Source organism: Mesoplodon mirus (genome assembly GCF_964341445.2).
Source record: "Mesoplodon mirus genome assembly, chromosome: X".
Lineage (NCBI taxonomy): Eukaryota > Metazoa > Chordata > Mammalia > Artiodactyla > Ziphiidae > Mesoplodon > Mesoplodon mirus.
The window spans coordinates 37,617,542-37,641,853 of NC_138981.1; the positions used below are offsets into that span (position 1 = coordinate 37,617,542).

General features: G+C 52.4%; 1 protein-coding gene across 15 annotated transcripts in view; it reads right to left on the minus strand.

Annotated features, from left to right (window-relative positions):
- Positions 1–1,883: 1,883 nt before the first annotated feature.
- Positions 1,884–24,312, minus strand: part of BCOR (BCL6 corepressor) — an 86,108-nt gene continuing 63,679 nt past the window's right edge. For 9 of the 15 annotated variants that reach the window (XM_082610000.1, XM_082609999.1, XM_082609997.1 and 6 more), the window contains 12 exons: positions 20,894–23,734; positions 20,181–20,234; positions 19,523–19,709; positions 13,859–14,116; positions 13,168–13,512; positions 12,235–12,560; positions 11,650–11,904; positions 6,601–6,767; positions 5,305–5,450; positions 4,789–4,866; positions 4,468–4,624; positions 1,884–3,047 (listed from right to left, as the gene is read on the minus strand). In XM_082610000.1, coding sequence (XP_082466126.1) covers positions 2,759–3,047; positions 4,468–4,624; positions 4,789–4,866; positions 5,305–5,450; positions 6,601–6,767; positions 11,650–11,904; positions 12,235–12,560; positions 13,168–13,512; positions 13,859–14,116; positions 19,523–19,709; positions 20,181–20,234; positions 20,894–23,734 — 5,103 coding nt within the window. In that variant the 3' untranslated portion in view covers positions 1,884–2,758. The remainder of the gene's footprint in view (positions 3,048–4,467; positions 4,625–4,788; positions 4,867–5,304; positions 5,451–6,600; positions 6,768–11,649; positions 11,905–12,234; positions 12,561–13,167; positions 13,513–13,858; positions 14,117–19,522; positions 19,710–20,180; positions 20,235–20,893; positions 23,735–24,312) is intronic. The other 6 variants (XM_082609989.1, XM_082609990.1, XM_082609991.1 and 3 more) reach the window with 6 other exon arrangements.

Genomic DNA, 24,312 nt, shown 5'->3' on the forward strand with positions numbered 1-24,312 from the left:
AAGAACCACACTTCTACTCTCCACCTTGGTAAGCAGTATGAGTGGATCTATACCTGCGAGCCCGCTTCAGCCAGTATGACCTCATTTATACCATATCTTCACTGTGGAGAGCACCTCTACACCCAGTGGGTGCACTCCCTCTGCTCCCGTTGTGGGGGGAGGGCGGGGGGCGTGTGCGTCTACACCTATGGTACCTCCTCTTTGCCCATGGCCACAACCTTAAATGTCTCCTAAATCAAGCCCATTACTTACTTCCCCTGCACCCCTTAAACCTGTGGCTCCCACTTATTTTCTTGGCTTTATTAATAAAATGACCTTCATCCAGGATAGAACCTCAGTTGGTCTCAGGCCCCCCCTGGACCAACAGCACAAATGCAAATACAAACAGCCAAATATCTTGAGTTTGTCACTGCTTTTATTTGGGCTCTCGGGGGCCCCTTATTACCTATAGAAGTTCGGGCTCACTGGTGTTCTTTCGTTTCGATCATTCCTGCAGGTCTTGCTATTTATAGTCTTTCTCTCCTGTTGTTTGAGATGATTTCCTAATAAACAATATCCAGCAAACTGTGAACACTGGTTTTAACTCTGGAGTGGGGAATGGGAGGAAGGGTTGGCTTGGGATGACAAGAACCTCTATTTCTGAAATGCTGGGATTTTTTTTTAAACAATGAAAGTGTATTTTTTTATGATCAAAAAATTAGTAAATCAAGAACACTGTTGGTTCCCTTTTGTCTTCAGGATACATCCCAAGCATCATTTGGTGCTCACCAACAATGGGCTCTCTCTCATTTCCACCTCTGACAGTGCTGGATTTCCCCATCCCCAAACACGGCTCACTTTTCCCACCTGCCAGGTCACAGAGCTTGCAGGTCCCCTCCCTCTGCATACTTTACGACCCCACTCAAATACATCATCTCCATGGCGCCTTCCGTCTGCTCTGCCTAGGTGTTCTCAGGGTTCATTGCAAGACTGAAAAGCACTAAGAGCATTCTGATCCCAAATGGATTTGATACAAGGAATCAGATGCTTATAAAATCTTTGGGAGGGCTGGAGGAATGTGAGTCAGGGATGACACTGGAAGCGCTGGATTTAAGACCAGTCTGCTGAGGTTGTCATCCAGGCATCACCACAATCACTACTGTGTCTCATTACCCACAAAGCTGAAGACCCAGTGTTGGAAGGCTGATCGAGTCACTAAAACTGGCCAGCATGTCTCCCTAACCCTTCTTACCAGCAGCAAGTAGAACAGGAAGATGCCTCTACCTTGCTCTGCCTTCCAAACCAACCATTCAGAATCCTAGCGGCAAGGGAGCCTAGTAGTTTTCAGGTTTCTCGACTCTGCACTGAAAGAAGGAATTAAAAGGATGTAGGATGGAAATTGATAGTACCCAACAGGGATACTGCTGCAAGAAGTAAGAGCAGTAGAGTAGCTGAGTGGTCAAAACTACAAGCCTTGACTATTGGGCCAAGCAGGTTTGGACTTCGTGTTAAAAGGTAACAGGAAAACACGAGGCCTGGAGGGAGAAGTGACACAATGGAAGTCCTGTTTCTGGAAAAAGTATTCCCAAAGATAAAGGGTTGGCCATGATGAAGCTACTGGAGTCCATCAAGGTCAAAGGCAATGTAAAAGCCTACTACGGCATCAGAGGAGTTAAGGTTGAGAAGGATCTGAGAAACATCAACATATATGTCTATGAATTGAGTTTTCAGGACAGAACTTCAAATTGTCTTCAGAGTCTCACTCCCCTGAAATCCTGTAGTCTGTTTCAGTTTATAGAGACTATAAATTGCCCTAAAGTTATCTGTAGGGAACCGACCATCAACACCACTTTAAAACAAATTGTAATGTTTTAGGAAAATACATAGGAAACAAGGTACTTCCATTTTCTCCTTTCCTCAACAGGTTTATTGCCTTTTAAGAAAATTTTTGTAAAATATAAATACAAAGGCAGAGAATGTACTTACAAAGTTAAAACACAGATTTCAAACATAAACACACAATTCAGAAAATTTTAGTTTTATGTACAATTTCAAGCAACCTCAACATATTATGTTAGTTTTCAGTATCTTACAGGGTACAGAAAAAAATAGCTCAAAGTCTTCTTTAAATAAGAGCATAAAATGTTTAAACATATAAACAATCCGGTTTGATGCGTGAAAACTAATTTCACAGCTTTTAAATTAGGATATAAAAATTTCATACAATTAGTTGTTGTGTGTGGATATGGTTTGAATTTATATTACACACTACTGGATCACATCCAATAGCACTGACCTGGCCTGAGCAGGTACTCTGTAAACAAAACATAAAGTTACAACGTCGCCAAGTGCCTTCCCCGAATTCAACCCCCCAAACCAACCACACGGTTCTGACCACACTCTCAACAGTTATGGCCTCTGTCGTCGGAGCTTTGTATGAAATTAAGTCAAAGTGTGGAGCTCCTTTTCCTTGTTTTTTTTTCTCCTTAAAAAAGAAAAGAAACAATTGTTCCGAGTAAAAACAAACATATTCCAAAGCATGTGTACATTGAAAAGTAAAGAAACTTTATTAACAACTTCATAAAAACTGACTTAAAAGTTTAAAAAGAAAAAAAACATGTTTCAAAGTCCTTCCGACTGGAGTCGTGTCTCTTATATAAAGAAGAGATATTTTCATATGTAATAGTGTCCTTTCTTTACAGAAATAGTCGTATTATGACACATATGCACAAGGATTAACACTATGACACACTGTACACGGCGGGCCCCGGCGAGCTCACTAGTAGTCGTCTGAGTCCATGTCTCTGGGGTGGATCCACTCCACGGATGAGCCCAGCAGAGTCTGAAGCTCGTTCGTGAACTCCACCAGATCTAAGAGCTCCTTACTTTCCGGATTAAAGGACTCCAGGTCTTTGGGGCAAGAGAATAAGAGACTTGCTGACACTTGCCGGTAGAACTCGGCCTCCGCGATGGTGACAATTTCCACATTTGGGAAATTGCAGCGGAATATGCGGGAGGACATTTTCAGTTTCTTGAGCAGGTCTGAGAGCAACAGCCAGTTCCGAGGCCTGCACCAGAGAAAGGACAGTGGTTTGAGCTTCCGGCAAAATGAGAAGCGCTCCCAACTATGAACTACCCGTCTCCTGGCGGTGAAAGGGCCTGCCGCTTCCACTTTGATTACCCCACCCCCACCCCACTTCTCACTGTCCTTAGAAGATCTACTTCTTTTTTTTAAAATTTTTATTTATTTATTTATCTTTGGCTGCGTTGGGCCTGTTGCTGCGCACGGGCTTTCTCTAGTTGTGGCTCGCGGGCTCTAGAGCGCAGGCTCAGTAGCTGTGGCGCATGGGCTTAGTTGCTCCGTGGCATGTGGGATCTTCCCGGACCAGGGTTCGAACCTGTGTCCCCTGCACTGGCAGGCGGATTCTTAACCACTGCGCCACCAGGGAAGCCCGGAAGATCTACTTCTAGCGGGGGAACTCTGGACTCATGTGCATGTGTTAAGAGACCACCTAGGGCGGATCAGCCAACTTAGACAAAAGCAGGAGCAGCGCCCCTGAACGAGCCTCGTTGCAGGCCACCCCAGTGCTGCCTTGGCTCTGGCCACAACTCAGGTCACCCCTCTCCAAGTAAGTGCACCCCGTTCTAGTCACTGGGGAAAACCCAGTCTGTATGCCAACCCAAGGGCGATGGCAAACACCTCTTTGACCTCTCCTCTCCTCCGGCCCTCACGGAGAGAGCATGAGAAACACTCGAGGTCACCTGGCTTTCCTTTCCTTTCCCACACCTCCAACCCACCCCTCAATGCTGCCGGGAGTGAGGCTCTTTCGAGAAGGGAGGTGGTACAATCCTTCCTGATACCCTGCCATGCTTTATGATCTCTATCCCGAATAGAATGTCACCACAAAGGCAGACACGCTCCTAGCCTCAGAGTCCAAGGAGGATGCTACTCCTTAAGCACCGAGGTCAACACACAGCAGAGCAAGGTCTCCTGATGTGTTCACTCCGAAGGGTTGGTCATGGGGCACAGTGGCCCGACCGTGGGGACAAGACTCGGTCTAAGCAAATCTGAAGACACATAAGATCCCAGGTGCCACATATGGCTTTCTCTAATCTTATACGAGAAGAGGGTACATCAGTATCGTCCCGTGGACCTCACGCGCCTTGGAAGGCCCCTATGGTAGCCGTTTGGGGAGGATCCCTTCCCCAAGAGTTTAGTGACTGAAACTGTGCAATTGCAGTCGCTGACTCCCGTGTCCTTTGGGCTCTAGGGGTGTGTTCCAATGAGGGCAGTTTGCTGGGGAGCCCTCCCACCCCCCAAACTTTTCTGGAAAAGTTCTACTGCATTATGTGAGGTCGGTGGACACTTGGTGAGGAATTCACTCACCCCCCAACCCATCCACCCTCATCTGCTGAAGGGGATTTCTAACTCCTGCCACCCCATAGAGCAGCTGGGCTGGCTCTCGACCACACGCTGGCCACGCTCACCCCTGAGCGACGGACACCTGGACGTTATAACACGGCAAAAGGGGGCTTTCGGAAAATTCAAATTCGAATAGGTCACCATAGGCCTCGTTGCTGTCATCCTGGTCCTCCGGTCCTGGGGGATTTGCTAAAACATCGTAACCACTTTCATCATCTGGTTCTAACCGGGGGGGCAAACAAGAGAGAGGTCAGTAAGCTGGAGCAAGATTCCAGCTGTTCTCCAAAAAGGACCCTGGAAAAATTCTTTCCCAAGCAAGTCCTGCTCACAGCACCACCCCCACCCCCACCCCCACCAGCCCAACTGAAACGAACAAGGCTGCTCACCACACACAGAGCTGCCATAGAACTCCCAAGAGCAACCGGGGTCACCGTCGTCAGGAGCCTGCAGGTCATTTAAATAGTCTGGAGAGAGAGGGGGAGAGAGAGAGAGAGAGAGAAACAAGATAACGCCTGCTGGTAAGAGGCAAATGATGCTGGAGTTCGGGAACATCTCACGCTGGGGCTGGTGTCACCTCCTGACAAGTCCCACTGCACACGCCTCCAGGTACCTGACTGAAACCTCCCCACGCGTCCACCCGCCTTCCTGAGGGACTGCCCGCCTCACCGCCCCAGCCTGCCAAACAAAAGCTAGCCTGGCTAGCTAAGAGTTTTCCAGCCCCCCCCCCCACCACAAAACTCCAAGTATGTATCTCTTCTTTGACAGACTAACGTTGGGCCGCTTTTCCCAGTAAAGCGTCACTTAGGGTAAACGGGGGGTGGGGGTAGGGGGAACCCAGATGAAAGGCTGTGAAGTCACCGTCTAGATGCTTGAACAAGACCGTGTCTTGACCTCTGCCGTACCTGTTAAGAACTTCTCCAGAAGCTCGCTGTGGGTCATTTTCATGATGGTTCTACCTGAGTACGTAGCCAGGGTAGGATCAGCACCGTAGGAGAGGAGCAAGCGGACAATTTCGAGATGATCATTCTCGACAGCATCGTGGAGAGGCCTAGGAGAGGTGCGGGGAATTACACCTGTGCACGCGACGCTTGCTTCTAGCGACACGGGGCAAAATCGAGCGTGTGTGGCCAAGCCTCGTAGGCGCACTATTTCACCGAGGAGGTGAGTGTACGGTCGCTAGGACAAATTACTCTGTTATTTCAACACATAACCCTTTACGGGACAGGTGAAGGGACCATCTCAGGCCTAATTCTTCAATGCAAATCTCTCTTAATGCATGGCCCAAGGAGGAACTCAGGCCACGATGAAAACGTTTCCAATGAACTTAAATAGTGACAGACTGTAAGAAGGTAACGTACGGCGGGGTGGGGGGAAGAACCCCAGCATCACGGAAGCAGATACGACAAGCCATTGTTACACCATTACAAACAAAACCCCAAAAGTGCAGTTTGTAAAAGAAACTAGGGGCAAAGTGGAACCTCTCCTGAAACCAACTTGGAGATGAGTGATCAACCCTCTCGCCCAGAAGCAGTCGACAGGCAGGGCGAGTTCGCAGGAGGATACAGAGTCCTCCTGCCCGTGTCCGCTGGGGTCAGGAACACTGTCCGCAGTCCCATCCAGAAAGGATGCTATTTGGAAACCATGAACCACCAAATACCTTACGGTTTTGCTAATTTTATGACCGTCAGGAAAGGCCCAGTGCCCTGCCTCGTGGTGGCATCCCAGGTACAACCAGGAAGATGCTTGGGCTGACTCAGACCTGGGCCTCTGGCCAATAAACCGAGGTCAAGGACAGACTGGGGGCCAGGACCGGGAATGTGGGTGGACACGGCAGGTCCTATCAAGCCAGTTGCCACTGGACCTGTCTGTACTCCTGCAACTTTCAACTCACATATATGTTAAATATTGTGATTCAACAGACGCTGGTGAAGAGTCCAGGGTCTTAAAAGAGAACACCCCTGATTATTCATGCAGGCTCAACATTTTCAGGGACTTCTGTCCATAAGAGCGTCACAAAGTTTTAAAGTTCTATGTAAATTTGCCAGAAAGATCTGTCCGATTCCATTCTAGAGGACTCCGCCATCAGTGTGCTTACACGGCACTCACTCTCCATCTTTCCTTCTGGGGTTCCCCGCACACCCTGAGAACCACTGCCTATGCCCCAGCAGGGCCAGGCCAAGAGCAAGACTGCCACTGACCTGGTTCCATCCTGGGCACTGCAGTTGACATCGGCGCCATATTCAAGGAGGTGTCGTACGATGTTGAGCCAACCTCTTGCACAAGCCTCGTGCAGGGCACAGTAACCCGCGTTGTCGCGGTGGTTCACATCACAAATCTTGTTCTCCAGGCAGTACAAGACCACTTCCTATGGGGAGAGGAGAGGAGAGGAGAGGAGATACCATCAGACCACCATACAGTGAACCTTGTAAGGGTGACCTCCCCATAGCTTGGCGGTGCCCACTTTTAAAGGCATACATCCTTGGGGCCAAAAGCCCGCCATGGTGCGGGCAGGCGGCAGGCATCTTGGTGGGGGGCGAGAGTGCGTGCGAAGGGCTTGGAGATGCAGACAGTGTTGTCTAAGGCTCTGCTGCACCAGTGGCCTGGCCATGGGCAAGTTACCCTTGAACTTCTCCAAGCTTCCACAGGGCTGCTGAGAGGACACATCTGGATAGCGATGAAAGCCCTCAGCCCAGGGGCCGATGTGACCAGTACAGAGGTGTCACGGCTGCTAACATCTTAGATGACACATTGCCAAGCACAGACCATTCTCACTTGATGGGTCCGTTCAGTCGGTGGCAGCGGATGATAACACAAGTTTAGATAAAAGTATGGATGACCAACACTTAAAGAGAGCTTAAATCAGCCGGAGAACATTCCCCAGCTTAGAGAAGGAGGAACACCCAGGTCAGCTACATCCTCGCACCCCCTGTTAGGACCCCAAATCAGAACCTGGGCCTCAGATGCTCTTGTTTGTATGTTAAGTAGAGTTAAAGAGAAGCTCTCTCCCTCCATCCTCGAGGAATGACACAAAATGCCTCCAATAACCCCACCCTCTATTTTGCCTCACTCCACCCTCTCGGGGCAGAATCAGTCTAATATTTTCATATTTACTCAAGTTAATGACAGGAACCTGATACACCACAGGCTGCAACCTCCACATTTCAAGAATCAAATAAAACGTTCACCCTCCCCCAACCCGGAGATGTTCTGTGTCAACACTGTGCATTAGAATCACTGTTATTAACCTTATTTCTTTGGCTTGTTAAAATATTAATGAACCACTCCCAGTAAGCAGAGCAGGAATTTATTCAATGTTTTATTACCTTAAGAAAGTTTTCAGACACATCGAAAGCATTTGCCACCAGAAAACACGTTATACTGTTTATACTGGGTAAGTCGTGCCCAGCAGAGAGCCGTCAGGTTCTGAGAGCTGGGAGTAGGCAGAACGTGCATGTGGCCCAACACATGGTCTGCTGGGCAAGGGGGGATGGGATGGGGTCAGAACAGGCCTCCTTGTGACATCTCTCAGGTAACTCATCTGTTAAACCTAAAACGGGGGTCATTCTAGCCGCCCATAAGTGCGAGATGGGTTCTGTAAAACCTTTTATGCCCTTTGGAGGACACGCCAATCAAAGGTGACCACTCACTTGGGAGCGAACTAGAACGTTCCATTTGCTTACCACGTGAACCTAATGGGGCATGCTGGTAAACCTGGCCATCGGTGCCCTGTTACTTCAGGTCACTGCAGCAGCTCCCTTCCAAAACAAGAGGAGGAAGAGAAAAGGCACGCCCACGAATGCGTTTCTCCGTTTACATCCCAACCTGCCAGAAAGCCCACAATCCTCTGGGCTCCCAGGCCACCTGCCCCGAGCCCTGGTATCCAGGATACCGCATGAAGCTGCTGCGCTTTTAGCAGGCCCTCACTAGCCAGACTTGAGTGGACGGCTGCAAGCTAATGAGTTGTGTGCCCCAGCCAGGGAGAGGCCCTGTCACGTGGCTCTGGGATCATGTCTGAAGGCCACCAACTGCTGTGCACACATCAATTTACTCAACCCAGGGTTTATTTGCTGTGACAATCATGGCCTTCGCCTGGAAACCTTCATCACTACTAGGGCAGATTCAAGGGTACCTAGAAATGAAAGGCCGCCCAAGCTGATGGGTAAGTCAACTCTCTTCTCCTGGAAGATGGCGGCAAAGGCAGCAGTAGCCCCACGGCCAGGTCAGACTTTTGGCCACGGGCTGTCCTAACTCAACCACGTTGATCCCACTATTTACACAGTGCTTCTCATTTCCCCAGACGAGGACGTCTTCTGTCACCCACAGGAACCCAGGAGATAGCAGGAAAGGAAGGTAGTACTATCCTCATTCAACACTTGGAAACAGAGGCCCAGAGATATTAAACCCCAAGTTCAATTAACATGAAGTACTAGACCTATAACTCAGGTCTTTGGTACCTGGTCAGCTGGGAAGATTCAAAAGGCCCAAGAGGGCCCCAGTTAGAGGGATGCAATCCAGCTGTGACGAGCATCCCACAGGCCTTCTCTGTTGGGGGTCAAGTGGGCTAACTACACTCTCCTAGCTAGGAGGGTGATGGCCTCTAAATGGATGGCAACCGTCGCCACCAACACTTTCTCTAACTGAAAGGTGAAGAGGCGGGGCGAGTCTGTCGACGCAACACATTCCTTGGTTTATTTTCTCCGCTAGAAATAAACGGGAGTGTTTGAAGGCCAGCCCACCCATTCCCAAACAAAATCCAACTGCTTTTGTTGGACAACTCTCTGTTCAGCGGCTATAAGCCGAATGCCATTACCCGCAAAATGTAACCATCAAGGCCATAAACCCGACGTTGTTAATTAATTAAATGCCTCATTAACTTTTTAAAAAACATGACTTATTCAATTCATAGAAAATTTAACCATCACCGCTAAAGGCGCAAGCATGTGGTTGCACACGGGCGTTTTAGCCTAAGAAATAGAAGCCTTTTTCCCAGGAGGGAAAGGTTTGAGGTCTTTGGCCACGCAAGTGATCTAGTTAACGCGGATCTGAGGCCAGAGTGTGTTTCTAAACTTCCAGAACCAGATTATCATGACATAACGCTCAGACAGCCTTTATACTGCACATGGTATCTTTGGCTAAGCAGAAGAAAATAACCAAGAATGCTGAAGACAAAACTTCAGGAAAACCCTCCCAAACCACACCCTTATCTGGTTAAGCAAACTGTCCTTCAATTTTAAAAGGTTTAAGCTGCCACATCTCCCACTGGGCCATCATCCCAACATTTAAAATTCTGCCCAGAGAAATCCCAGAAAGTTGGATTCAAAGTTGAAAGCGTTCATCTACTTGTCACAATGTTCAGCATCAACACTGGTGATCTGTGGAATCTACATATTGAAATTTACATTTGAAGAAAAAAACAAATCCGACCGTAAACATTCCCAAGGCTTCCTGTGCAATCAAAGGCCAGGTAGCCTAAAAAAGTATGGATCAAGTGCCCCTTGGTCCAGGCCTCAGAGCCACCGAACCAAAATGGAAACTGTCTTAGAGGACCAACGAGGGTCTTTTGACGTCTCTGGTCCCAAAGGGAGGCTGCTGGAAATGATGCCAAGTTCACAGGTGGGGCTAGGAGCCCCGCCCTCCACGGCGGGTGCAGCAGCACCCCGCGCCCCCATCTCCAGCATTTGCTGGAAGCGGGAGTCTACTTTCTCAACCCTAACCCAAAAGTTGGGGTTAGGGGGCTCCCCCCCACCTCCAGCGTTTGCTGGAAGCAAGGAGACTATTTTCTCAACCACGGGGGGTCTAGCTCAACACTATGTGCAACATCTGCTCTGTCCTCCCAGGCGCCCGCTCTCAGCTCTTGGGAAACCAACTGGGTGCTCCTTGGACTTCACCTGCAAGTAACTGCGCTAACTACCAGAAAGTGCTCTCTAGCTAATGGAGAGGTCTCCAAGAGATGTGTAGATATACACAAGAGCACATTCAACCCACAACAACAACAAAACACCCCCAAACTAAGCATAGCCCTAGTGCTTCCAACTTCCCACCCCCAGTCATGCCTTAGGGCCAAGGCAGGCACACCTCGAAGGGCTCACGGCACTATGGACCGGGGTGGGGGGACACGACGGGAGACGGGGGACAGGGGCACAGAGCTGGCTGAGGGTGTGGGCGCCAGGGCTCCGGGCCAGCCTGGGTCCTGCCACCCCAGTGCTCAGCCACACCTCCACGCTCAGCCTGCTGAGCCGCGTTTTACTGTCACCATTCAACTCCCAGAGGGCTGATGCCAGCACAGAAAAATGCCTTTGCCCTGTGGGCTATCACATCACAATTGCTACTGACAAGTATGGTGGGGGAACTGCACAGGGCATGGAGAGGCATCTGTCTCACAGAGGTTTTGAACTGTAAAAAGGGCAATTCCAGTGTGAGCCAGTCTTGCTGAGGAGCGTGGTGGGCTGTGGAGCACTGCTGGATTGCTACCCGTACGGGGATCAGCTAACCCCTCTGAGGCTCAGTTTCCTCACCCGAGAGTGGGCTAGTACTCGTTACTCCCAAGTGAAGATGTTAACAGGGTGAAAGGAGTTACTACAGATCACACGGGCTTAGGCAGATATCAGCTCTCTTTCTATGTTGCTCTAGCAACAGAGGCTGTCACTGTCATCAGCCGTGCTGGGTTGGGATACAGCAGTGTGGACAGGGAGTTTTGTGCAAGGCTCAACCCCTGCTCCCCGCCCATCAGCCCTCGGCTCCCGTGCCCTCTCAGAAAGAGACTGCTCAGGTCTGCCCCACTCCCACCCCTACTCTGCACAGACACTTCCCACCGGCTACCCCACAGGGGCATCACTCTACCCGAAACAGCACAAGTAACCCAAAAGAGAGCTAATAACTACTCTCCCTCTTGCTATTCAGAATCCAAAAGGGCTCATTAAAATTCCCCTGGTCGCCAAGCCCTGGGTTAGGTCAGATTTTATATCAGAGATAAGTGAGCCGGACTGGCCGAAGCAGCCTACCTGCCTGAACGGGAACGAACATCAGAGAGGCCTGCCTTTCTTTTCACACCACGACTGAGCAAGCCACCAAAGAGCCCGCGGTGTGAGCGGCGCCAACGCAAACACCCTGCTGGAACACCCAGCCCAGCCCGCCACGTGGAGGGGGCTGGGCTCTGAGACCCGCCCCCCATCCCCAGCCAGCGTGTCCCCCACCCAAGGAGCAGCAGCCGGCGGATCCTGATCCGGGGCACCCACAAGGGTGCTCACCTCGTAGCCAAGCCGGGCGGCCCGCTGTAGAAGGGTCTCGCCCGCGTTCTTATTGACAATAAGTCTCCGCGCTTCCGGTGGCATCGGGCGGGACTGGGTGGTCTCTGGAGGGGAGCTTGAGCATGTCAGCTGCGAGGCCTGGGAAGCTGGTAACAATTGCTGCAAACGGTCCAAGGGCTTCTGGTCCTGCTTGGCCGGCGAAAGATCATAGTCGGAACTGAGCTCAGGCCGCTTTCGAAATCTCCGGACGGTCACCTATCACGAAACCAGGCAGCGCACACGTTTCAGGCTGTCCTTCCACCACCCGCCTGGTTCGCCTCCTCCCTGAGTTACAAACCTGAGTGGAGGAAAGCACTTTTCCTCCTCTCTGTCTGGGGGAGGCGGGGCGCGAGGAAAGGGTTGCATTTTTACTAGCTGGGAACTTCACCACCACCCAGGAGACAGGTCCCCTAGGAAGGGGCAGTGACGTTTTGGGGGGAGGGGTTCAGGAAAAGGAAAGCTTTGTCCCCAGAAGCAGAGAAGTAGGCAGGCGGGATGTGCCTGCACAGGCCCGGGGGGCGGGGGAGAGCCAGGGGCAAGAGGTACCTTGCCATCCGCATTGTCCACGTAGTAGTCCCCTGGCAGCGGCAAGCCCCGCCTGGGCTCCTGAGGGATCAAATGCTTGGTTTTGCACAGTCGCTTCCCGGATGGTTTCTCGCTGTTGTCGGTGTATTTCTGCGGCAAGGGCGAAGGCTGCCAATCCATTTCTTCGTCCATGCACAGCACATCTGTCTTCTGGCTTTCTTTAACTTGGTCATGTTTGGTAGGCAGTCCTGAGGCTGGCGTGCAGCTTGGCTGAGTCTGCTTTTTGCCGCTTGCATTGGTGGATGAAAGGCCCTTCATGGGCGGAGAGCCGGAGAACACAGGCAAGGCTGGATCCACAGGAGGGGGAGGGCGGGAGGCAGGGGGAGAAGAAGCGGGCGTTACACAGTTGTAGCCGGTGAGGAAAGAAAAGCCCATTGTTAGCACTGATCGTTGGAGCGGCTTCAGTTTTTAAAGATATACCAATTATGTTTTCAAAGCACTAATATTTTAATTATCCCACATTCAACCGGCAAATAGGCTAACCCACGAAACGCCAAATGGCAAGTCGCTTCAAAGGGCCGCAAGAGAGGGCAGAAGCCAGCCCTTCGTGCGCTCCCGTCCCCACCCGTGGGGGGCCTGGGTGCTCGGGACAGGGCGACTGGGGACAGCCCGAGGCTGGAATGAGGGCACTGACAAGCGCCCGGGGTCACCCAAGACTTCCCTTCCTGCCCAGCCGCGGGCTGGGTGATGAGGAGCAGCCCAGGAAGTCGAGCTCCCGCCTCACTGTACGTTCCATAAGGAAGTGTGCAGGCTGAAAGGACCTCATGAAGAAAACTCCCCGCTCGCCACACGCTACTCTTGTCAACTTGGATGGCGCTCAGGTCCCCTCCAGGGCCGTTTCCCACAGAGGGCGGGTGATCCACCCTCCAGGAGCGCCCCCCGCCCCGTGCGTACCTTGTTCATTGTCACTGCATTTAAGGGACTCCTCCAACCAGCTTCTGTTGCTTTTGGCCTCTGCCCTTTTCCTGCCAGGTTTCTCTTCGGAGATGCTATTGCCCTGGGGGGTGACCGCAGGCTGAACCGCCTGGGTCACTTCCTTCCTGCCCTGCCGGCCAGGTTTGCTCTCTGCTGCCGACACCTGCTGCTCCCACCGTTCTCTAAGGTGCAGCAAGTGGCGTTGCTTTTTGGGATGGAGCCCTGTTAATTCAATGCACACCTTCAGGTTGGTCAGCTCACTATAATGTGGCTCTTCTAAGTGGTTAGAGGAACTGTTTGTCATTTCCCTCTCAGGCCAGTCATCTAATGGAGAAATAACTACAAATTAATGAAGAAGCCCCCCGGGGCGGGGGGTGGGGAACAAACTGTCTTACACATCACTAATAGGGGTGGGGGAGGGGAGGGGTGTGGTCACTGTGTTGGCTGGAACTTGTCACCAAGTCTCGGGAGGGGGCCTATTTGCCTTTGGCCACCTTTGGGCTCCAGCCCCGGCACCTGGCTTTGGGGGGTGGGGGATGGGATGGGGGTGGGGGGTGGGGAGGTGTGAGTGGCTCCCCCCAGGGCTCCAGGGTGGGACTGGAACTTTCCATTGCTCCGCTCCAGGACTTCCGCAGGGTGCCCTGCAGGCCCGAAGCGAAACCGAGCTCACCTTTGGAGACCCGTCTCCGCTTGGCTTTCAGCAGAGAGTCCTCCGGGAGCTCTTCCACAGTGGTCTCAGTGTGGTTGCTATCGCCAGAGACCTTGCGCTTTCTGTTCAGCCGGAGGGTGGGGCTGCGTGGCGCGTCCGGGGCCGCCTGGTCGGCGGGGGGCTCTCTGGGGGGCTCCGTGTCCATGAAGTAGTCCTCAGGAAGATCATTGTCCTCTGGGGCTTCGAAGGGGTCAGGTTTGCTTCCATCATAACACTCCCCTAGGGGAGGGGAGACAACCCGGAAAGGAGGGAACAAAGGTCACCAGGAGCAGGCAGGACCCCCATGCCCAAGGCAATGTGCTACCAACAGACCCCCCTTTGGAGACCAGGGGCCTCACACGCTGGAAGCACAAAACCCTCAGAAAGACGTCCCAAAGGAAGGACAGCTGAACACAACCAGCAAAGAAAGCAGAAAATGAGGCGCGTAGCCCACTCACCACCCATCCTTCAAGGGTCAAGGTGAGGCGTCTACACCACCCCTCTATAGGCATGTGAGATCACTCCCTAACTGCTTAACTCTCCAAGGTGGCTTACTTTTAAAGGGAGGGTGAGTGACCTCACAGTAAGATCCAACCAATCAGAGCGGAGCTACAAATTACTATGGAAACAGTTGCTACTACTTTGTAGTAAACAAAAAAGGCTGATGTCATCAAGAGACCAAATAGCCCCCAACTGCCATCTACACAGACATAGCACCAATGTTCACTTGGGTCAGCAGGGGCGAGGGTGAAGAAAGAATGGTGGGAGGCTGGGAAGCTGGGGAGACCAAGGGAAGAGGAGCCTGGCAAAGGCAGAGCGAAAGGACCGTTGTGCACACACAAGGGTCAAGGGCAATTTCAAAGAACTCAACCAGATTGCTACAAGTCCGTCTGTCCTCTTTCCACACCCGTGGGGGGAAAAGCATTTCACTGCCATCGAGGGGCTACTCCTATTTCCTGTCTAGGAAGAAGGCCCTCAGTGACACCAGTCACCCACCTGGCACATCTCCACGCCTTCCTTCCCAGGCAACAAGCATCTAAGGACATTTCAAAGACAAGACTCCAACCCCTTTCATGGGGGTGGGGTGGGGGTGCGGCGGGCAGGGCTGAACGGCTCACACCCCAGCTCCGCCTGTGTTGCTCCTGCCCCCTCTGCTCAATCTAGCATCCACTTGGGGCTTTTCCTCCAATCACCCCAGCCTAACATCACTCCTCACTTTTGCTCTAGCCAAAGAAACAGTTCAACTGCTTTGCTAGTCACATTGTTTCTAACACACAAATAATTCCATAATGATCACTGTGCTGTTAAAGAGTTCCCCGAAGATGACCCTGTGTCCATCACCGGCCGGGGGTGGGGGTGGGTGTATGAGTTTGGTATTTCGTTAACACCTGAGCTAAGCTCCCACAGCCCGTTTTTCTAGATGAAATCATGGACACACCCCTCACATGCTGCTCGCATTCCTCCTCCTCTCCCTAGACCACTTCAAGTATCACTCCCACTTCTGCCCAGCCGGCTGGTCCCCTGATCAGCCTCTCTTGGGGGCATTCCCGGCATTTAATGGCAGTCAGTTGTGGGGATGAACCTCACCCCGGCCTGGGCTAGCCTGACCTGTGTTCTCAATGGTGGAACACACTTAGCTTTTCTCCAAGGGTATATCCCAAGGTGGGACAGGTCCCCATCTACTCTTGCCGGAATGGTGGAATCACCCCAACCGCGAGGGTCTCCTGTCATGGCAGCAGGAGAAACCCCAAACTCCTGGCCTGTGCTTACGGGTGATGCAGCCCAGGCTACCGCAGGCCGGGTGAAGACGGCGTGCTGCAACTCTCACTCTGGCTGCTCTGTGTCCCTCTTAAACACTCGGGCAGGAATGGCGCCGCTTTACAACGCGGCCCCCTTCACTTGTAAAGTGGGAATGTTACTGCTAGCCTCCCCCCAGGGGTGGGCTTCATAATCACGGGCCGGACCCAGCACAGAGAAAGGCTGGAAAAATCCCTTTAACCAAAAGATGCCAAGACTTTCAGACCAGCCTGAATTTCAGGCCTGAAATGTATGAAATTTTAAGAGGTGAGCCCTGCTGGTTACACCATTGGACTTCTCTGGTCCAATCAGCCTTCCCTAAAAGCTCCGTGGGAGGGGATCCATGGAGGAATGGAAGGGCTACCTTAAGAACCCCCATGTCCAATTTGAAAGTTTCTTTTTCCAAACTAGGTCCATCCACCCTTCCCCCAACCCCGAAGCCTTTTAGGGCAAAGATCTCAATTCCCCTCAGCTAAGGCCCCCCAAGACCTTACGCTAGTGTGACCTTACCCAGGCCAGTAATAACCCTGAAGGGACACCCACCCCGACTGCCCAAGGTGCCCATGGCCACCAGCTATGGGGTAGAGGCTCCGTGTCACTTGGAGCTTCTCAAAGACTGTTCTAACCACGACCCACAGGAGGATGACCCTTGAGGGCAAAGGAGATGGGGACATAAATAGATACACGGGGATCCTAACCATCAGGCTTTGCCATCATTGCTACTTTTGGCCCTTCTAAAAGTGGGAAGCCATGTGCCCTTGGTCACCCAGTCTAAGCAAGATGTGAACGTGGCTATATTGTTTTTTGAGGTTTAATGCTTGCTCCCTGCAGCATGGTCATATGACTCACAGCACATATATCCCAAATTCATTACGGTTGTACCATAGCATCACCTCACAGAAGCATCGCCACAGCAACATTTACAAGTCACTGTGGCAACAAAGCACCCTCACCACTGTTGAGCCATGCCCAGTGAGGCCTAAACAAGGTGAGAGGGTTCTGAGTTGCTGGAAGGCTCCCCAGGATTAAAATCCCCTTCTCTGTAGCTTAACTATAGCACCTCCAGTCAGGGCTAACCTTGTTAAAAGTTACACCCGCTACAGAAGGAGTGCAGGGGGCCTCTGTTCCAAAGTAGTTTACAAACGTGCAGGTGCTCAGCTGGAAGAGAAGTTCCCTGAGCAAAGAAGTTTCATGAAGCCCCTCGACTGAGGCTTCCTCCAGCCCCTGGCCAGGCACTGCCACTGAGCAGGTCCTAGGCCTGTCCCAGCCAAGTGGTTGGCAAGGGAGATGGTTACTCCAAGTTTGAGAAGGAAGGGACCAATGCCTCCTTGCCCCGCCCCATCTTCAAATGCCACCGAGGGTTCCTAGTGATGAACTTCCAAGTCTGAGGAACCTCCAAACTCATTTGGTGAACTTCCAAAATAAAAATTTCACTCAGCCACCCATGTGATCATAAAGAATAAATGAGTATCTCGGCCACTGTGTTTTCAAGTTAATTCCTTTTTTAAATAAGCCCCTAGCAACAAGATGCACCCGCACCAGGACAACCAGGGCCGCGCAAACAGCACCCACCACCTTGGAAGCTCCTGGGCCCTCCATGGGTAGAGGCTGCCTCAGAAGGGGGAAGGCATCTTGAAGGCGTCCTGGACCCTCTCTGGGACCCCTGCCCGCCCCAAATCCCCGCCCCAGCTCCCATGTGCTCACAGCTCGGCTCTCGGCCACACCGACACCCATGAGAAGGACCTGAGCCCGTATCAGCTCAAGACATGATAGCCCAAGAACAAGAAGGCCCATTCATATCCAGCTGAATGGAATGAACCCCTGCTGTGCCTTGGATGTGGAGGCCGCGGTAAGAACAGTGGCCCCTTCAGGTGACCTTTCCTGACCAGCTATTTACAAACCCCACGTCTCTCCAAGACAGAGGGTGGGTGGGGAACCCACCTCCATTGCCCCAGCCTTTCAAACGGAGCCCCTCACCTTCCCCAACCCTTCTCCTGCCCTCCCATGGTGGCGATTCATGGCTCACTGGGCCATGTCCCGGGTGCTCCAGGAAGAGACCCGTCGGTCGGTCTGAGATTGGAGGCAGGCGGTGGGGGGAGGGGGCTTTCGGAATCATCTGGGGCTCAGGCCCTGCTCCCCGTCAGCCACACCGAGTTCTTGTGTCCATGCTCAGCAGGCAAGACTGGGAAGGACACACACAAACTTCTCTGGGAAGAAGGGCGGGTGAGGCCATTGAGACACAAAGGGCAGCGGCCACCCTGGGTTTGGCCACGTTGCTGGAGAAAAGGGCGAGAAGACTCGAGGCCGGTTAACTTCCCGCTCCCTTCCTCCAGCCTCCCTCACCATCCACCCAGAACAGGCAGAGCCCCTCCTCAGAAAAGTGCATCCCCGTGAACTTGGCCTTGCCCACTTTTATCACATCTCCCTGAGAAACTTCCCCAAGAGCTGAGTTATGAGGCCACTCAGGAGGGTAAGGGCTGCGTGTCGGCTGTGAGCATAAGCAAGGAGGGAGGCCTTCTTGCTGCTTTACTCCAGGGTGGCCTGGACCCTCCGTTTTGCATTCCAATCCCGAGGGGGAGGAGCTCGGAATCGTCGACTCCAGGCACATCAAGAGCCCCATCACTCGGGTAAGGCCGCCACTGACTAGCCACAGAAATCCCCTTCTACGGGAGCCACGTAGCACAAACCGGTCCCGGTGTGGCTTACCCAGAACCCTGGCCACAGGCCTTTGTCTGACCCCAAAGATGAGCTGGGGGAGGGCAGTGCCCCAAGCAGCAGAGAGAAGCACACGCTGTCGCTGACCATAATTTTCCCGAACTGCATCAGGCACCCACGACCTAAGCGTGCGGGCAAACGCCGACCCTACGACTGGGTCCCAAGGGCCTGGACCTCCCAAACGTGCCCACCACCCCCGACTGTCCTGTCTCAGGAGGATTTCACGCCCACCCTGTCCACGACGTTCAGCTAGATGCCCTCACTCACCATCACCGGTGAGGTTTCTGGGGTCCGGAGCAGGCTGCAGGCCACAAGCACGCACACTGAAGAAAGCGGGAGAAAGACCTCCACTTGCTGCCAACACATCTCATTAGCCCAGGAAGTCTCGAGGGCAAAGCCCGAAGTCAACCCCAGTGGGGGAACAGCTGATGGGAGCGCAGAGTGTGACTTGAGGCAAACACTAGCTTTCTCTCCAATTTTGCCTCCAAAACATAATACACCCCGTCTGGTAGGAAGAACGACCTCGTTTATCCCACGCCCTTGGAGCGTGTTGTCAACTCCTAATGACTGCAAACAAGCCTGCCACAGAAAATAATTATGCTCATCTTTCTGGTGCCTTCATCAGCCCTCATCTCATTTTAACGAAACCTCTGCCTTTGGAGGGAGAATCCGAGTACTCTCCACTCCCTCCCACAGGAGACTGTCGCTCTGGAGGGTCTGGCTCTGGCTGCAAGTGTCATTCCGCTGCTACCAAAAACCCATATCCGTACCTGCTACAAAACAGAACACATACCTGCTACGCTGGAGGTCTTGCACTGCCATTCCTCTGCTCTGCTGTATCAGACTATTACTAACTACAGGACTAGCATTTCTCCGGAAAAAGGAGATGCGTGCCAGGAAACAACATTTCATAGGTGTTTCACTCCTGGATGCCGCAACGCTCAAAAGCACAACCAGCCTTGCAATCCACAGCTGGGAAGGGTGGCCAGAGCAGCCCGTTCTCCGAACAGCCAGCACCCAGACGCTGGGCCATCGGAAGCGTATTGTTTCCTCTCACCTCCCTCGGCACTGGGAGCGGAACCGCCCCGTTCCCACCGACGTGGTACCACACGCGAGCCGCCTGGGTTCACTTACATCTCTCACTGTCGTTCTGGTCAGCAATGGCCTCCTCCAGGGCGACCGACTTTGGCTTTTTGTCCTGACTTCCTTTCAGCCTTTCCCAGTCAGCGGGGCTGAATTTGCACACCTCGGAGTCTTTGGTCGTGGGGTGGCCACCTTCTCGCTCTTTCATCTCCAACTCTGAGAAGCGCATCATTGCACGCTAGAAAGAGAACGGAGATGGAAAAAAGACACACCTTACCACCAAAGCTATTTCACTGCCCTTACCTTAAAGGAAAGTATCTTCAAAGAAAAGTTTGCCCAAAACCAACCACAATTTATGATACAACTGAGATATTTTAAAATTTAACGATAAAAATGTAAGAGTGTCTATATGTAACTAGTCACACACTCTTTATTCGTAAAGCCATATGTATGTAGAGATATATGTGGTGTGTATGTATAGCCATACATACACTGTGGCATAGAGACAGACATTCTCTTTCGAAGGTAAATAAAACAAAACAAAAACACAACGCAAAGAAAGCGAAACAAAAACACAACAGAAAAGAAAACAAATGCACAATGAATAAAGACGACCATGGCCCACAAACTTCCCTTTGTATATTTGGAAATGAAATTTAACTCAAAAGGTTTATGTAAGATTCTAGTAATAAAAATTTGAAGAACTGACCTCACAGTAAGCAGCGGGTAGACATAAAATACTGTCCTCTTGTAATCCTTCCATCTATGTAATTAAAATGGGCACTCAATGGATCATTTAGATAACTTCATCCATTTTTATAAGCATAAACCAATTTTTTTCTTAACATTGCAAAACAATTTGGCTTTATTTATCTTTTAATTAAAAGTAAAATATCTTAAGGAAATTCCTATACAACATCTATCATTCACTAGCAAGTTAAATACATACTCTATCCCTTTAAGCAAGGTTTGTTTTTTTGTTTGTTTTGTTTGTTTGTTTTTTTGGCGGAAAAAAAAAATTGCACGAATCTCACAGACATGCGGCCGCTACACACCTCCACCAAGTATCACGTAAGGCATTCTAAGCAGCGCTTTTAGGTATATTTGTTAACGTACAGTAACGGCAGAGAAATCAAAGCGATTGATAGGTAAATGTCATGCAGTCTTTTAGACATCCTTTGCAATAATTAAAACTTCCGTTATCAGCATTCGAGTGGAGTTCGCTTAAAATCTACAGAATAACTTAAAGTATCCACTTACGTCCCCTTACTGGACACATTTCAAACATTTAAATTATCCTAAGCTTCATTAACCAAATCAGCCCGGTGTCCTGCCCTATCATACCCCCGGCCCCCTCCTCTTCACACATTAAAAAAACCTGACAACTGGTCAGGCTCCTGAAATTCGGGTGGGGGGGCTCACCTGCAATGCCCGCTGCTCCCGGCTGAGCTGACTGGAGTCTGCGTACAGTTCGGTGGTGACACACTTGAACCGATCACCCACGTAACCAGCGGAGTTTGCGATTCTCTTTGCCAGCTTAGATGGCTTCGGTTTCAGAACTTTGCCATCGGTTGATTCTGCCTCGTCAGCTCCGTCTTTGGTATAGGTGGGGGTGACGTCCACACTCGGTGGGGCACTGCCCACGCAAAATGGTTTGGGATCCTCTTGGGTTTTCCCGAAAGTGACCGCAGAGCCATCGCTCCCCAGGGTCGGCTCCAGGAATGGAGTCGAGACCGGCATCGCCAGGTTCTCCTTGTTGGTTCCCGCTGGAACATTCTCCTTGCTTAAGCCGAAGACTGGCTGGCCCGGAGCCTGTTTGAAAGTATAGGCTTCGTGGAAGTCACTGATGCGCCCCAACTCCTCTCTCAGGGCAATGAAATCCCGGTGTGGCTGTAGGGCCGGGTCAGGCGGGGGTTTGGTGGGCTCGGCACCCTGGCTGACACTCTCAGCTGTGAAGCCGGGTTTGGACACGTTAGCGTCGGTTTTCGCATCTGGCTCTTCCCGGAGGAGGTCTACATAGACGAGCTTGTCACTCTTGGCGACGGTCTTCCCTTGATTCCAGCTGGGGCTGGGCTTTAGGTTCTTGTCCGCGGGGACTTCTGGATGTAACTTGGTGCTGCCAGCTTCCAACATCTCAGAAAACCGGTTCCGGAGGCTTGGGTCCTCGTAGCGGGTCCTCTCGTGGGACCGGGACCTCCTCTCCGGTTTCTCCTCTTTAGTGATCTCGATGGGCGTGTGAGGTATCAACATGGGATGCACCATGCCCAACCCCAGCGCGTCCTGGTAGGTCACAAACTCCGGCCTGCCCGTGGGTAGCCCATAGGGCAGTCCGGGCTTTGGGGCGAGGTGCCCAGGAAAGAGACTGCCATTGGGCAACAACACCGGGTGAGGGTAGACAGGGCCTTTGCCGTGTAAGGAGAGGGGACTTATGGCAATGCCCTCGGGCGCTGGGTAAGGCAGGTAACTCCTGGGGTAGGGGATTGGTGGGGACCTGAACGCCTCGTTTGGTGAGAGAAATATTGAGCTCGGCGGGAGGCCATTCTCGTTCGCTTTGAAGCTCGGTTCTGGGTTGCTGGCTTTGGCGCCCTTGCTGCCGGTGCCGCCGCTGTGCTTGGCAGGTGTGGTCGGGGGCTGGCCCACGTGCTGGATGACGGATGGTGTGGTATCCACGGAGCTCCTGCTGGTCTTGCTGCCCTCGGCGGTGGCATTTGGGGCCGGCGACGCAGAGGCTGGGCGGCCGGCGCTCGACACCGACCCCGAAACGTTAGTGACCACGGCGTCGGTGGCGCCCATGCGGGGACACGAAGAACTGCGCTGCTGCGGGATGGCCCAGTCCAAGGCCTTGTTTTTCAGCGGCAGGCCTTTGCCATTGTTCTCTTCGTTAGGACTTGGCCCGGGCACCACCCAGGACGAGGGAGCCGTGCTAATGATCTCAGATCTATAGATAGCACAGCCATTTCCCGGAGGAGATAGAGTTTCTTTCGGAATCTCACTTCCGGAGAGCACTAGGCCGCTTCCAGCTCTGCTGTGAACCAGGACGGTGGGAGCCATCTTTTTCATGTGGTCAGCTTTGGAAGCATCTACATCCACCACTTTAGAGGACAAGTCTAGTGGCTTATCGGTGACGTCTTTGGTAACCGTCTGCTTCTCCAAGAGAGGAGGTGAGCTGCCATCTTTTCTGTCTTGACCTGCTGTTTTCCGGGTGTGCCCGGGAACTGGCTGGGTGCTTTCGGCTCCTTCTGGAGCCTTTGGATACTTGCTGCTGCAGAGCCTGGCCGCGGGGAACTCGCTGCTGACCGTCATGTATGGCTTCGACAGGGTGACCGAGGGCGAGGTGGAGATCCTGGCATAGTGCTTATGGAACTCGGAGTAGGTGTCCGCAGCGGGCTGGGAGGGAAGGTGGACGCGGGGTGAAGGCCGAGGCGAGGGGGGCAACAGGAGAGCCGTGTCCCCCGGCAGGCCGCTGGTGACCGCCTTGGCAGAGGGCACCCTAGGCTGCTTACTGTTCTGGATGTGGGGATACGAGTGGGAATCGACCGGGTTCCCAGGACTGACGCCCATCTTCCAGGGCAGGCTTTTGTCTGCGCAGTGGACCAGAGGCGGGATGGCTGGTGAGGCCGAAGGCGTCGAGAGTCTCATGGGCGAGGCCAGGGATGATGGGATGTGGGGACTGACGTAGTGAGGTGGCGGCAGGTAGAGAAATCGCTCCCCATTGGTACAGACCGGAGAATACAGCGGCTGGGCCAGGCCGTAGGACTGCTGAGGTAGCAAGGCCTTGTACATGTTCAGGGAATACTTATTTGGCGAGTCGAGGAAAGGGTAGATGGCTGGCGTGGCCCCCTCCATGTAGGGATTGACCCAGGGCAGCCGCAGGTAACTAGCACCATTGATGTTGAGCGGGCTCTGTTTGTCGCTGGCAGGTCTGTCCAAGCCCAGTGTTTCTGCCGTGGGGACAGCACTTTTTTGTATTCCGGGTGGCGTTTTGTATATAGCACTGAAGCCATTTGGGGGTTTTCCGGAGACAGCGGAGGCCTCCACGGTCTCAGGTGTATTCGGCTTGAACTGCATCTCTGGGTTTCTTTCGGAAGAAAACCCCAGACCGCCTATGGTTGTGGCAGCCTCCCGCCCTTTCTCTGAGCCCAGTCCACACAAGCTAGAATAGACGATGTTTCCGGGGACACGCAGCCCTTCCCGGATCAGGCCGGTGCGGTCCATGCTCAGCGCTGCCAGGCCATCGATCCGATGGGCCGTGGTCGCGTCCACCTTCGCAGAAGAAGAATATGGGTATTACCGAGGACACACCTTCAAAGCAGCCCATCCCAAAGAGAAACCGCGGACTAGCTCAACAGGACATCAGCCTCAACATCTGAGCCGAAACGGCTAAAAACTAAAGGATTCACAAGGTCTGTGGCCCCCTCCCCGCTTATCCAGAACCCTCCTCTGCTTGCCGCCTCACCTTTGTCCAACTAGTGTCCTCAAAGCACGGAAAACGTTGGTCCCTTTAGACTTGAGGCCCCTGCATTAATTCAGTCATCTATTAACTCTGGAAGATCCACCTTCTCAGCAGAAATTCTTTGCTGCAACTGAGGTGATACCAACTCCACTGCTCTCAGAACCGCCCTCGTGGGGTACAGAACTCGGACTCACCCTCCCCAGGCCCCAGTCAGGTTGGGGCGGGGCGATGTGCACTGTGTTTTTCCCGGATGGAGTGGGGAGGCATTCTTTAACATAACAAAAACCAATCTTCAGGGGGGCAGTAAGGAATGAAGGACTTGAGCTGTCTCATTTCTAAATCAATAAAGAGGCCAGGGGTCAAACTGTGGTTGTGTCTTTTGACTTCC